At 35.8% G+C, this 15834-nt stretch overlaps 1 protein-coding gene across 3 annotated transcripts in view; it reads left to right on the top strand.

Moving 5' to 3' along the window:
• The window catches only part of LOC121316090 (spastin-like), a 39465-nt gene that overhangs the window by 21289 nt on the left and 2342 nt on the right, over positions 1 to 15834 (top strand). For all 3 annotated transcript variants that reach the window (XM_041250858.1, XM_041250856.1, XM_041250857.1), the window contains 8 exons: positions 2092 to 2273; positions 3156 to 3298; positions 6380 to 6473; positions 8069 to 8143; positions 9187 to 9258; positions 10700 to 10775; positions 11937 to 12028; positions 14463 to 14542. In XM_041250858.1, the coding sequence (XP_041106792.1) occupies positions 2092 to 2273; positions 3156 to 3298; positions 6380 to 6473; positions 8069 to 8143; positions 9187 to 9258; positions 10700 to 10775; positions 11937 to 12028; positions 14463 to 14542 (814 nt within the window). The remainder of the gene's footprint in view (positions 1 to 2091; positions 2274 to 3155; positions 3299 to 6379; positions 6474 to 8068; positions 8144 to 9186; positions 9259 to 10699; positions 10776 to 11936; positions 12029 to 14462; positions 14543 to 15834) is intronic.

Here is a 15834-nt window from a genome sequence, read left to right as displayed (position 1 = left end):
GGCTGTGTGAATAGGCTGGGTTGTGTGGCGACGTCCGGCCAAGAAATGCAGGACACAGAACGATGAGTGAATGTGTTGCGTGTCGGTTTATTGTAAAAATAAGTAAAAGGTTTGACAAAACGCCAAACTCAAAACAAAATGACAAGTTGACCGAAACCATGAACACAAACCCCAAAACAAGTATTGTGCTGGTGCTTCCAGCACGAATAGCATTGTTTTTACTTTTTTATTTTTGTTTCTCACGACTCTCACGTTCTCTCCACACTGAGCTCCCTCTTTTATGCAGCTGTGCTGAGACTAGATTGCTAATCAGTCGTTCAGTTGAATCTCAGCACAGTCTGCACGTGAACAAATTGTGCACTCCCAGTGCTCCCATACAAATACACACTTTAATCTGCACGTAAGATGACTGTGCAATCCCTGTGCCTAAATACAAATATACATTTTACATCATCTGTGCTACATAACCCACACTTCGTGTACCACCACACACTCATATAAACAATATAAAACACAAAATACGGCTGTCTTGCTTCTCGTAGGAAGCATGCTGTATTTTGCTCTTGTTTGTATAAATTAGTCACCTTGAGGTCTGGAAACACTACACAATTTGTGCAGCACATTTGGTGCATCAGAGTTAAGAAAAAAGATTTTACAACCTTGATTAGCACTTCTTTTAAATTGAAAGGAATTGATCAATTCAGTGTCTTTCTATGTCTAAATAATACCTAAACTGTCACTTCTGCCAAATTAACAGCTAAGTTTTTAATTTACAGAGCGCAATGCAGTCTGTAAAAAGCACAAATAGGGATGCCGGGAAAGACTTGTAAATAATTCAGTTATTTTGACTTGAGTCGTAGTTCTCTCTTGCAGTTTCTACATAATTTTTTTTTTTTTTTTTTTTTTTTAATTAATTTTTTTTATTAAATACTGTCGGTTAGAACGACTTATGGTCAGCAGCTCATGGAAAATGGTTTTAGATTGCTTTTTCCCCCTGCATGTACAAATGATGAACTAAGTTACATTTTGGTAGCTGGAGGTGAAGTAGGGGAACTATTCAAGCACATTTCCTGGAATCAGAGCCCAGTATGCTGTAATGTGTGTATGATATATTGTAAGGATTTCTTTCAATAGCGGACAAGGAGATGTGCAATAAGAGGAGTCCTTTAGTTCAGACGCTATATGTATCCATAATGTATGTATGACCATATATATTTTAGAATGCTAAATATATAGTGCTAGTTCAATGTATGTATGGAATTTCAAATGTACTATACCTATAGATTGATCAACTCTACAAGGATTAATAGCACTTGCTGACAAGGCATGTTGTGTCCTATTTCTAGCCTTGGATATTAATCTTCAAGGCTGACATAGAATAAATACACAGATTTTAAAACAATGTGATTTAGTGTATATCAGTGGGCAGACATTTCTGTTTTAATCCCCTGATCATATGCTGAATGGAATGAAGGTTAAGATAAGGTTATTATAAAATGGTGTGAATGTCCCTGTTCAAAGAAGACTGGGTTTAAATAGCAGTGCAGTCGGCGCCGCCTAATTGGGATACTGATAATCTGGATTTCCGCTTAAATGGGATATAACTCTGGGAGACAGCTCTTCCCAATGCTGTTTGTTGTTTTAATTGGGACGTCGCTTTGTTTAATTGGGATACAGTGTTTTCAAATGATGAACAGAGATCGCTTTTCAGAGAAAGACAGGTTTGTGTAGAACAGTGCAGTGAGTACATGATTACCCTGTGACTGCGTAAACCACGTTGAACTCTTGAAGGAACTCTTCTGTGGTTTCTCAGGCTGCTGTTGCAAAGAAAGTTGTTGTGCCATACAATTGTAAACCAATTGTTTTTGTGTTTAACATTTAATCATAGTTTGATGTCATTAAGTTTCTTTTTAGGTCAGCTGAAATGCCTCTTTTTTTTTTTTTTTTAATTGGGTCAGTCGCTTATTGGGATATTTTTATGTAGATACTGATTTTGCTTTTTTTTTTTTTTTTTTTTTTTGTTATACATTCTATGTGTGTTAGTTATATTACATCATGAAAACAAATCTGAAAGTCTTATTTCCTTCATAGAAAGTGGAGCAATTCCCAAAAAGAAGGATCCTTTAATCCACTCCAGCCACTCGCTCCCACGATCAAAAAATGTACCAAAAAATACATCTACAGGACTTCCTGGTCATCATCGCTCGCCCAGCTACAGTGGCCCATCCTCAAACACTTCCAGGTCACCAGCACAGCCTTCCAGTGCTAGCAAGGTGCTCTTCATCCCTTTTTCTTTTTATTGTGAAATACTGTTTACATGTATGTTAGCAGAAAACAGGCATGGCATTCATTGATTTCCCAGGTTTAAGCTGAAACTGCCCTTTATTTATATATATTGTGATAGATCGCAACTCGCACTGGTTCGCTGCCCCTTAAAACAGGACCCAGGACACAGAAATGGAAATTCCAGCGCTTGCGTGCACTTTTAATAACACAAAATAAACAAAAATAAACATCTAGCCCCCACTGGAGCACTAACTGAACAAACAGGAACCTAACTAACACAGGACAGCTAGGTTCTTTATCTGTTATAAAAAACTAACACAACAAAACACACACAAAAGGTTTTCACACAATACCTTTTTTTTTTTTTTTTTTTTTCTAACGGTTGAAAGCACCATCAACCGGGCCATCCACACAGCAGCAGCCTTGAACAGACTGGCTGCTTTCCTAAAATACCCTGCATCTGGCTGTCATTTACAATAATAGCCAGGTGCAGGGGATTAACACTAATGTGCATTCGCACATGTTTTTGGCAGGGAGGATATTAACCCCCTCCCTGCCGTGTTACACATATATAATTTCCAAAAAGCCAGCATAATTGTTGGCTGATGTGTGTGTTTGTAACAAGAGGAGATCTATAAATATGCAAGCGTGCAAGAGGAGGTTCCTCACACACCATGAGTTGAGAGATCCGCATGTCCAAATCATTCCTCCTCACTACCCTACTGGCTTTGCCTTACTTCGTTTATTGCTGGCCCTTAGCATGCATTTTGAGTAGTTTTATGTATTGGAGCCTGTAATTCTTTCTACCATAATTACAAAAAAATATCAATATGATGAAACAAATATATTTTTTATTTATTTATTTTAAGGGCCCTGTAGCGAAAGCAGTCAACAGACCAAACAACAAACCTCCGACTCCAACAGCTGTTCCTCGTAGAAAGAAGGATTTGAGGAATTTCAAGAATGTGGATAGCAAGCTAGCTAACCTGATCCTTAATGAAATAGTGGATAGGTGAGTGCTGTTGCCATTAGATACATGATGGGCATGCATGTACTTCTCATGTTTTGGGTCTGTATAACAAAGCTGCTAACACACCCAAGAGAATGCTGTTTTTTTATCTAGGAATTGCTTCTAATGCTTGGACTAGTTGAGCCTGCTAATTTCTGTACACTAGTTTGGCTGATTATTGCCTTCAAATTGAGTGATATAATCCTTCCACAATAATCTGCAGGGGCTGATTTTTTTCAAAACTTTGGTAATCGGATTTCCGCATTTTGATCTGGATTATATTCTGCAATTTGGGTTTTTCAAAACATCAAAATGCTATCGGGATTACTGTGATCCAGATTTCGTTTTGGTAATCCAATCGCACTCTTTATACATGATTTAAGTGTTGCAATCAGGAGATCAGGATTACTCTGATCAAAAATACCAGGATAATTGTGATAATGCGGAGGTGGATTTAGCTTTTAAACGATCATACAACAGCAATATTTTGTTTTGAATTGTCATAGCGAACATACTATGTCAAAATCGAATATTATAATATCATATTTACATTTATTTAAGTTTTGTATCCATGCAGGCAAAAAGGAAAACACGTATTTAGTCGTATAGCTCTAATAAAACAAAAAAGCATACGCATATGCCTACACATACGCAGGGCTCGTAAAATTTTGGGCAGTCCATTGTAAACATTTGGTTGTCCAAAAAAATGGTTGTTTCCCATAATTGACCTATGGACTGTGTTTTTTACAAACTACACTGTACTCAATTTAGGTACATTATCTTAGGGTTCATACACTTTTTCAACATCAAAATTCCATACTTTTTCCAGACTTCCATTTGTTTTTCCCAGACTTTTTTAGTTATTTTCTACTAGTTTTTCCGATAGTTATCCACATTGGCGGGCAGCTGCAGAGCATTATAGCTTTTTGATCCAGAGCAGAAGTTGCTCCTGGTTTTCTAAAAGTATTTGTCAGAATCTGAGTTGCATATCTAGCAAGAGACAAGGTAGGTATTAAAAAGCGAAGATGTCCAATATTTGAGAACTATATACAAAGTTGTATACTGCAAGTATACTTGTGCCAAAATAGAATAGTATAATGGTACCAGTAGTATACTAAAACCAGACCATTTTGGCACAAGTATACTTGCAGTATGTTACTTTTTTGTAAGGGATGATATTGGATTCTGATCGAAACTTCTTTATACCCTCTGTTAAATGTTGAACACTGTGGGAGGTGAAAAATAACAAAAATGAAATAACAAATGTGCACACATTATATATTCAAATGTGCAAGTGTTGTATATTAAACATACAAGTCAAATACTAAATGCAGTACACCCTCGCTATAACAACCCTGTTTGGATCCAAAGCCTTTTTCGCTATAGTAAAAGGACAAACCAAAACGAACAATGTAAGCAATGTAAGTTAAGGAAGTCACTTTGGATAAAGGCATTAGCTATATTAATAATATTAGTACTGTTTTATTCTTTGATTTTTCTTTCTCACAGCATTTGTCACTACTGCCACTAATAATAATAAAAATGAGACTGTGACTAAAAGTAGAATTACAAGTACAGTACCTGTTTGTGGTATGCTGGATCGAGTATTCTGGCTATATCCTATTCATTGAAGAACACAGTACAACCTACCCCCCAAACCCTCCTATGATTTTTTTAAACAAAGTTACAGACTGGAATTACAAACTACTGTACTCTACTCACCAAGGTTCACATGTTGTTAACATTATTTTCCCCCTCCCCCAAAAAAGCACATCAGCAAAGTTTCTGTTATGTTTCAATTGCAAATATTAATTGAAATCTTGGTTCCTTATTTAAGAATAAATAAATAAATAAAATCCTTTGTCGTGCTGGTTGCATAGAGCTGTATGAGCCAACATCGGCAGCAGTTAGATTTTTTTTTTTTTCTTTTTTTCTTTTTAATCAGTATTTAGTCGTATAGAAGGCTTACAGCGAGGATGTAAATAGTTTATCTACGTGTATGTCACCCCGGAAATCACTCAAGCATTACCAATCAAAAACATTGATCCCTCTAAACTTGTTTTACCGGGATGATCTGTGAGCGGAATCACGATTGAGAAACCACTGCTTGATTTAAAGCACAGAACGTTATCTTGTTATAGAGTAAAAAAATGGATTGCCAGTCAGCAAGCAGCCAAAAGAAATCACGTTGTCCGACAGATTTTTTTTTTGGTTGTCCCGTAATGTCGGGCTAGCGATATATATATATATATATATATATATATATATATATATATATATATATATATATATATATATATATATATATATATATATACACACACACACACACACACACACACACACACACACACACACACACACACACACACACACTAACCCCCTTTTTTTAATGATCCAAGCAGCAAGAACCGTTATTTTCAATGGAAATTAGCCCTATTAGAACAATCACTTTTAACCGGATAAAAAGTGACTGACACTGAACTTTCTCCAGTGTGAATGTGTTGTTCTCTCAGTGAAAACAAACACCTTGGTAGGTTAATTCGAGGATAAGGCTGATTCATAGATAACCTATTGTAGTGCGAATCGTGTGACGTATGCAACTGGTGCTATTTTCACACAAACTGCAAACATGGCAACAGGCATGAGGCGCTACAAGATTGAGAAAAGCATGAAATATATGAAGCAATCTACGCTGGATTGTTTTTCAAGAGAGAGGGCATGTAATTACTGTATTCAGCATGTAAGTGTACTTTTTATTTCATTTCTTTACTGTTTTCTTTAAAATATACAGTTTAAATGTGGATCAATGTGAAGTTGTCTTGAAAGAACTGCTGTATAGTGTATAGATGTTAAATTCAGTTTGGGTGTTTCTTCATTATTCTGATATAGTGACTTGCCAACCCCTATTATACTGAACAACCTGATATAACGAACATTGCGCCAGGTGCCAGGGTGGTTTTTTATGTATGTGTGTAATCCTCTATCTATCTCTGTCTATCTAGAGAGAGAGCTGTGATTGTGGTTAATTGTTAATGTTGCTGCGGCCGGTGTGTTTTTTTTTTTTTTTCCTGTCTCTTGTAGTGGAGCATCTGTCCGGTTTGATGACATTGCAGGACAGGACCTTGCCAAGCAGGCACTTCAGGAAATTGTCATCCTTCCTGCTCTTAGACCAGAAGTAAGTACTTCTACAGTTCAGTCGCATCAGAGACATTCATTTCAAAGCATTTTTTTTGTTTGTTTTTTTACTTTACCAACTAAAGGGATATTTGTAAATATTAATTTGAAGGAAAGTTGAAGACTCTAAACCCATTTTAATGATATAAATTCTTGTGGCTAGCTTAGTAACATTTAAGGTGATTTCACATCATGGTCAAGGAAACATTCCTGTAGAATGCAATTACAGCTGAACCTCTAACACTGTGTAACAATTTGTTTTTTTTTGGTTCCTGGGTAGTAAGTGTTATTTCCTAATTGTTTATGCTTCAAAAGTATAGAAAATGGCTATTATTCCCCACAAACTTTGCTTTTGTGACCAGGACAGTGATATTTCGAAATTTACCTATTTTCCAGAACATTCCAGATAGATTCAGTGCTGAGTAAACTTGGAGTAACTTCTAGAACTTTCCAGTAATATAAATAGTAGCATAAATAGAGGGGCCTTAAGCCCACCAGTTCAGTTTAGTTCCAGCTGCCTAAGTGGATACATATCTACATTTTTCTGAGATGGCATCAAGAGGCTGCAATGGTGGCATTCCTGATGGGTCTCCAAGGCGGTTTTACCAAGTTTCCCTGCTATCTTTGCCTTTGGGACAGCAGGGACACCAAGGCGCACTACCACAGGCGGGACTGGCCACAGCGGACCGAGTTCTCTGTGGGGAGGAACAACGTCAAGTGGGAGCCACTGGTGGACCCCCGGAAGGTGCTGATGCCACCACTGCACATCAAATTGGGCCTTATGAAACAATTTGTCAGAGCTCTAGATAAGGAGTCTGCAGCCTTCAAGTGCCTTCAAGACTTCGTCCCTAAGCTGTCTGAGGCAAAGGTCAAAGCCGGTGTCTTCGTCGGACCACAGATAAAGAAGATCCTGGAGTGCAATGAATTCCCCAAGAAGCTCACTAGTAAGGAGAAAGCAGCTTGGAACAGCTTTGTCGCAGTGGTTCGGGGCTTCCTGGGCAATCACAAGGCCGAAAACTATGTGGAGCTGGTTGAGACTCTGGTGAAGAACTACGGCACAGTGGGCTGTAGGATGTCCCTCAAAGTCCATATCCTTGATGCTCATCTTGATAAATTCAAGGAGAACATGGGAGCGTACTCGGAGGAGCAAGGCGAGCGCTTCCACCAGGATATACTGGACTTTGAACGCCGCTGCCAAGGACAGTATAATGAGAACATGATGGGAGACTACATTTGGGGGCTGATTCGTGAAAATGATTTACAGTATAATCGTAAATCTCGAAAAACTACTCACTTCTAAATCTTTTGTAGTCATTTTTGTATTACTTTAGTATAAATACATGTTAATTTGGATTCATATGTTGTTTTTTTCAGACTTTATGTGAACGAAAAGACCGTTTTCTCATTGGAAATAGGTACATTTCAAAATATCACTGTCCTGGTCACAAAAGCAAAGTTTGTGGGGAATAATAGCCATTTTCTTTACTTTTGAGGCATAAGCAATTAGGAAATAACACTTACTACCCAGGAACAAAAATTGTGTTCCATAGTGTAATGGGATATAATCAGTGTTACAGTATTATTTGTTTTGCTCAGTTGTTTACAGGACTCCGGGCTCCTGCTCGTGGACTACTGCTCTTCGGTCCTCCGGGAAACGGAAAAACTATGCTGGTAAGGACTGTGTGTGGTAGGAGCATTTCAATTACACTCCTGTACTTTGTAGGACTCCTGTACTAATTCATAGGAAACCATCTTTCTATTGACTGGAGCACATAATACTTCCTTTATGCCAAATTCTTGTATTTTATAAGGAACAGTTCTGATAAAAACACTTGAGCATATTTTTATTTTTATGCTTTGTGTAGTAAATAAATAATGTCTGTGGCACATAATTACTTCACCGTTGCACTGAATGTGAAACCCAATAATTTGTAGGGCTGTGAAAATGAAAACTCTGCTTCGAAATCAGCAGGGCTGCTCCTGTAGCTTGGCGCTTCAGTGCACTTGCATGAGATGCAAGGAGATCTATTGCAGTGTCACTGTTCTGTATTACGTCTGGCCTACAAATCAGGGTAGCCCCAAGGTTTTACTGTCGGCTCTGTTGAGCAAACAAATGGGACAGTGTTAACATTACACTGTATCAGAGTCCTATTTCCTTATACCACATGGATATCCAGAGAAGTGTTGTTCGTGCCATGCTGACATTGATGAAGGAGATGGTGACTTCAGATACTTCTGTTTTCTTCTGTAAGCTGTCTTGCAGGTCTTTTTCAGTTAATCAGTTTTGTGCAGATATTCTACTGCTATAACAACCCGCCCCTTTAACAAATAAAATTAAAAGCTATTTATTATGAACATCTTTGTAAAGATATTAGGGTTTGAAACAAAATATTGTTTACAGTAGATTTTTACATTTGAGACTTTTGTCATTGGGTATGTGGGGTTGATTAACGGAAAAATGGTTGAATATTGTATGGTATAAATTATGTATTCATATTTACTTTTTGAGAGGAGCTGCATTTAACACAAATTAGAAAGTTCTTCCAGGATGATACTGAAATGATGTGTAACCTAGTTGAAGAACTATAGCCCTAATTAATCCTCATCTCAATTTGATGAAGTTTTCTAGATCTCCGTTACAGTGAATGTAAATGTAATATGTGGTATTGCTTCAGCTGATCTCTAAACCTACATTTTGTTTTTTTATTCTTCAGGCCAAAGCTGTAGCCATGGAATCCAATGCTACATTTTTTAACATAAGTGCTGCCAGCTTGACTTCCAAATATGTAAGTCATTTTAAAAAAAGAAAATGGTGCAGTCGCATCCAACCATTCTAAGCTTTGTCCTGGGACGTTAGATTTCCAAATTGTTCGAGATTTAGTAAACAGTTGATAGTTTTATTTTGTCTTGTGGGTGATTTCAGTATTTATTAAGCATAAGTTATTCAAGTTCAGGGTTCTCCCCAAGCCTTTTCAGCCAGGCGGACCGCCCAGCGAAGTGGCTTTTGCCGCCCGGTTGAAAAAACCTGATCCGCCTGTCTTGCAGATGCTACTGTGCCTTTAACAATAAACATTGATTGCTCTTCCTACAGACTAGATCACTTGCGCATTGCAGGGTGAAAAAAACCCCCCAGAAAACCCTCTTGGAACCACATGACCGCTGTGTTACGTCTTGACACAACATTTAACCAGTCAGAGAGTCGAAAGGGCAGATTTTCTGTATTAAGCACATCGAGAGAGTAAAATGTTAAAAATGACCAATTTTATTTTCAAAGCAAAAATAGTGACAATGAGTGTGTGGTTTTCAAAATAAGCTGATGATCGGCGCATTCCACCTCCTAATACTAGATTTGCACAGGCTGTTTTATTATAAACATATTAAGATTATTTTCGGGTATTGTCATTCTGTCCTTTTGTTGTGGTATTGTTGTACTGTAAGGTGCTATAGTACATAATAGCTATACATATGCACAAAAAAAATGTATTCCTATCGTGATCATAAAAATATGTACCCAGGTGCTTGTGAGAGATATTGGGGGTTCATATTCAAGTTAAAAACATGCATTAACAAAATGGCCTGAAAACTTAACATAGGGAAAAATAATTAAGCTAAAAAGGAAGTGAAAAGGTTTCTGTTTTTTTCTGTGAACTCCAATAACCCAACGATATCTTTCCCCAGTCAGATGGTAGAGTGCCTAAATAAGGACGGTTATTTACCATAATAAATATTAATGAAAAAGAAAATGTAGAACATAAAGAAGCACAACCAGATAGTCAATGAAAGACAACAGGTTATTCAAATTCTTTGTCGTATTATATATTTAAGATAAAAAAGGCAAGTTTTATTTTTCTGTTAAAAGTGCTCGCGGCTATAAGGTTCTGTCTCCCGGCTGTACAGAATTCCTGGGGAGAACCCTGAAGTTCACATATTACTGACGGCTAACTCTTCTGTCTACTATTCAGTATTGTATGTTACTTATAAGATATGTGATTAACGATCATTAACACGATCTAATTAATCAAAGATATATATACATTTTTTAGAGTTTAGGGAGGAGATGCTGTAATGTAATGTTAAAATCATATTATTGGTTCAGTATTGTCTGGGAATATCAGAAGCAGTAAGAGATGGTATGACTGCTTTTAGTATGCCAAGTGCATTTACATTATAATCTTAAATTTTTTTTATGGTGCTGATTTCTGTTCTGTGATCTTTTGTCTACTTCAGGTGGGAGAAGGGGAAAAGCTAGTGAGAGCACTCTTTGCAGTAGCTAGAGAGCTTCAGCCCTCCATTATTTTCATTGGTAAGGCTTGGCTTATTTTTGTCCCCCCCCCCCAGTTTTGGTGTTTGCTGTGTAATTTGATGATCCACAAGTAAATAGAACTGCCTGTTTTTCTAAATATTTTCATATAAATGTGTAGTCTGGTAAATGACACATGATGGTTATTGGCTTTGGAGGGTTTGTGAAAACAAAGAAAAACCCACAGCATGTGGGCCGCCTTAGAGAGGTCATTTAACAGGGGTTTAATATGTTTGGGACTACAGACAGTGGCCTTCAGGAGTGCCGTTAATATTAAAGGTGACTTGACATTTCCGTCAGTCAAACCTGGGTCAGTTACAGTTGTAATTCTAACATATGATTGAGCCACTACCGTTCAATTACACATTCATAGAGCAAATAGTTCTGCTGTGATTGTAATTATAACTGACTCCAGGTCTGCCGTTAATGGGAACAAGTAGGAAAAGGACAAGTAGCCACATTTGCAAGCTGTAAATGTACAGAGCTTTTAATAAATGCAAACTGTAAAAAAGCTGAGACTTTGATTTAGTTTATTGGAATTTAGATTGCATTGTTGTATTGTGTTTGATTTTAATGCTACAAAGCATCCATCTGCTCCTAAAAGAATACACAAAAACAAACAACACTGTCACTCAAAGGAAGCAAAATGAATGTTATCTTGGTGTGGATAGCATTTAGTAAATCTTTAACTGAGCTAATATATACATTAATTATTTAATATAATTTAAACAGAGTGTGCCATGTTAAGCATTTTCCTTATTTGTCATATTCTTTTCAGCTAAAGATCTACACTGCTTGTTTTGTAACTGGTTTGAAAATCCATTTATGAGATAGTGTCCTCTAGAGGCCTTATACAGCTTTGTTTTTGTCGCAAAAGTGCAGTATCTGAAGCCTCCAAATCCTTTCTCTAGCTAATGAGCAAAATATGTGTACTACATTGAAATAAGAATCTTCTTTAGGGTTCTGCAATTTCTACAGATTAGAGCAATTGGTTTTAATAGCATTAACTGCCACTTAATAGAATCAATTTTATTTTGCACACTATTTATTGTATGGGTCGGAGGGTCAATATGTATTTTCTTAATACGTAATTTTTAAAGTTTTTATTGTGAATCCAGTTACCTGAATAATTTGTTGTTTGTGTTTTTTATCTTGTCTGCACAGATGAAATTGATAGCCTTTTATGTGAGAGAAGAGAAGGTGAACACGATGCAAGTCGACGATTAAAAACTGAATTTTTAATAGAATTTGATGGGGTAAGTAGCATTAGAACTTTAACAAAGCTTTAACATTGTTATCTCCAAGGCATGTACAGATGAACCTGTTTTTCTGTCACCTCGCTTAATATCGTACTATTATCCTGACTTTTCAAAAACCACTAGCCTCTTAATATCATCTCACAAACCCACTTATTCTCACGTTGTGCAGCCTGTCAAATGCTACATGGCCGGGCTTTACGAAGTAACCATAGAATATAATTAATTTCCAGCGCAACTAACAACCAATAATAGTCTCGATTTTGATAAACTGACATTTTGTGCAGCCTGTCAAATGCTGCATGGGTGGTCTTAATGGGATAAAGTTCAGTTACAAAACACCAATGTCACCAAATTTTTCTTATTTTAACACAGTCTTATACAATGTTTTAAACTCCATTTAAGATACACTATTTGGTTTACAAATAGTATGTTCTAAAGCCCTTTTGTTTATTCCTGTTTTTAATTGTGATGTATAAATGTATGTTCTGTCAGTTTTTTGTATTATACAAGTGCGCACAAAAAACCCCCACCAAGTGCAACACCTAATTGATAGCCCCTACCAGTTGACAATTCATGCCTTTTTTTAGATACACAAACTGATTCATTCTAGTTAATGATACAAAACGTATTTTCCCTGTAGTGAACATGTATGCATTTGTTTAGTTCACAGGTAGTTCTATTTCTTTTTTTCTCGCACTCGTAACGTGCTGTCATAGGCAAACATGAAACCCGCTTTATATCGCAGAGTATACCTGCACAGCAATAATGATATAAAGTGGATAGATAAATGTCAAAAGAATAATTGACAGAGTAGGGTCTACAAATGCTTGCACTAGTACATGTCAAGTGTGTAAATACATGGACAAAAGTAAAAATATAATTAAACATAAGAAGAACACATATCCACTAAAAACTAATACCTACTTTAGAAATAGCAATGTTGTTTATGGAATAGCCGGTGAAAAATGAAATAAACATGTTGGAGAGACTGGAAAAATAATTGATAACCACCTTTTATTAATTTAAAAATTGAAAAAATGAGTGAACCAATAGTACAGCACTTCACCAGTCAAGGAGATGGCATAAATGATGTAAAGTTTGTAGTATTAGAACAGCTAAAATTAGACAATGTGGCATATAGCAGAATAAAAGAAAGTAAATGGATAAATAGACTGAACACAATTATGCCAGCGGGACTCAACAGAAAAGAATGAGCTAATTAACTCAAAAAAAAAAAAAATATATATATATATATATATATATATATATATATATATATATATATATATATATATATATATATATATATATATATATATATATATATATATATATATATATATATATATAATATAATATATGTATATATATATATTAATTCAAATCAAATAACAAAATTCATTCAGAGGTTGTGCATGCTGATGTGCTGGGGAGGTCAAATCAAGGCTGATCCTTAGAGCCAGAATTGCGTGATAATATAAATAGAAGTTTATATAAAATGTTAATTGAAATTTAATACTGATTAAAATATAGAAGTAAAAATTTGTTCACAATATTACATCACCTTTTTTTGGCTGCCATTTTGTTGCCATTTGATTTTGGTTTCTGAATGACACAGACCAAATGTTATTGAGATGTTGGCTTCATATTTGTACACACATGTATTCTCTGAATGTGTAAATCAAGCTTGATCATGGGTATTAAACAAGAAAAAGTCAGTGAACCTCAATCTTATGTTTTGTGACCACATTTGTTTAAAGAGTAAGTAATGGGGTTCTGAAAAATTTATAGCATTACACTTCCCCATGTGTTGCCTCAACTGTTTAAATAATGCACCTGTAATTTCTGTTCATTGTTGACGTCCTGACAACTTTTTACACTTCTACCTTATAAAGTCAGTTTCAAAGCTGTTTTCAAAATAGAGGCCCTAGTACACTAATAGTGTAAGGATTGCTGCCCACATGGGTAACACAGGAATAATGATCCATGAAAAGAAAAGCCAGAGCACTTTTTTTTTTATATCGCTGTTCCTGCACTGTTAGAGGACAGATCTCAAACCCCATTGCACTTTAAAGTTCCAAGTGTAAAAAGTTGTCAGGATGTTAACAATGGAAGGAAAAATGACAAGTACATTATTTCAACAGTTGTAGCAACACATGGGGATGTTGTACGCTACTCTTTCTTACTCTAAGCCATGGTTCCTGACACATTTCAGAAACCATTTTATGGTACTTCAGATACTTTTACACGCATATATTTTGACTTGATCTCAGACAATTCTATCGGAGATGTTGTCTCCCTTTTGTTAAAATAAATAAATATATGTAGCTGGCAGTGTTAACTGATTTTTTTTTATTTTATTGTGTAATTGATTATTTTTGGCAAAGGTACAGCTTCATAATAGATGCCCTATTTTCTAATATATATGCAGGTTCAGTCCATTGGAGATGACAGAGTTTTGGTAATGGGAGCAACTAATAGACCTCAGGAATTGGATGAGGCTGTACTCAGGTACAGTATTTTTATCATTGTAAGGCAGTATGAGTTTATGTGCAAAAAGTCTTAAAGGCAGTTTCCAAAATGTGAGCACGTTTTTTTGAAATCTAGTATATCTTATTTAGCTTAGTTTCAGGTACCGGTATACAGTGTAAGATAAAGTTGATTTTTAAGATTTATTGAATATTCATGAATCCCAATTATATTTTGAGATGTAAATGCAAGTGATACTTTATCTTAAATGCTGTTAATAAATGCTTTTAAGCGATCTAAAAATGCATTTCTCAATGATCAATCATCTTGCTGTAGAATCTAAGTAAATATATCACATGGGTTTCTTCTAGCTGTAGCTATACAGTTCTGTCTCCAGAGGGCACTGTCTGACTGTTTTACTGATCACTTTTGTTTGGTTCAAGTAACAGTTACATTGAAGGAGATTCAGCATAGATTTATTTTTAAAGAAAAGCTGCAGTGCTTTCATTTTAGAGACACAGTTTAACTAAACACACGTTTCCATAACTTTGTTAGCAATTACATGTTTACCACATTACACAAGGATGGAATTAAGACTCCTATTGCTTCGCAGTTTCACCCATTCTAGGTTGTACTAAAAACTTGATTAGCCTGTTTATAGGTAACAAGCTTAGGTGTTTCTTATTAAACTCATTGTAAAATCAAGAACTGATCAAACTGCTATGCAATGGGAGTCTTTATTTCCATCTGTTTTGCAACTGTACAAGCACATGTTCAGTGTGGCTACTGTGTTTGTTTTTTTTTTAAATATGGTAATATATTTTGGGTTGTAATCTTTATTGATGCATGACCACGTGGCTAAAAGCCAAAACAGTCTTCTGACTATTGGTTGTTTTTCATTGTTGTGTAGTTATATTTCCTTACAAGTAACTGCATTAGTCAAATTAATAAGGCAGTTGAGTAAGTTATTTAAACTGTCAGGTCTTTCTTCCAGACAATGTCATGTTACTGTACCCAGATCTTGTGTTTAGTAATCACAGTAACTTACAAAAATCACAGTTTTGAGATCCTGAGAATTTTAAAGTTTTAATATCACTATTTAAATCAGCCATAGTATATTTCTTTATTTTTTGTAATTACAATGTGAACCTCTACAAACCTCCATTGGATGTTCTTTGGTTACACGGTACATCCAGTCAGTCATGTACTGCAGCTAAAAAAATCATATACACATCAATGTAAGGATCCCCACCATTTAGGTCATTATAAACATAACCCACTATGTTTATTTTTAGAGCTACAAATACTTTTTGGTGAAATAGGCTGCATTGTGA

The sequence above is a fragment of the Polyodon spathula genome, chromosome 5 (genome assembly GCF_017654505.1).
Source record: "Polyodon spathula isolate WHYD16114869_AA chromosome 5, ASM1765450v1, whole genome shotgun sequence".
NCBI lineage: Eukaryota > Metazoa > Chordata > Actinopteri > Acipenseriformes > Polyodontidae > Polyodon > Polyodon spathula.
Note: the sequence above shows the minus strand (reverse complement) of the source record. Positions and strands in the feature narration are given on the sequence as shown.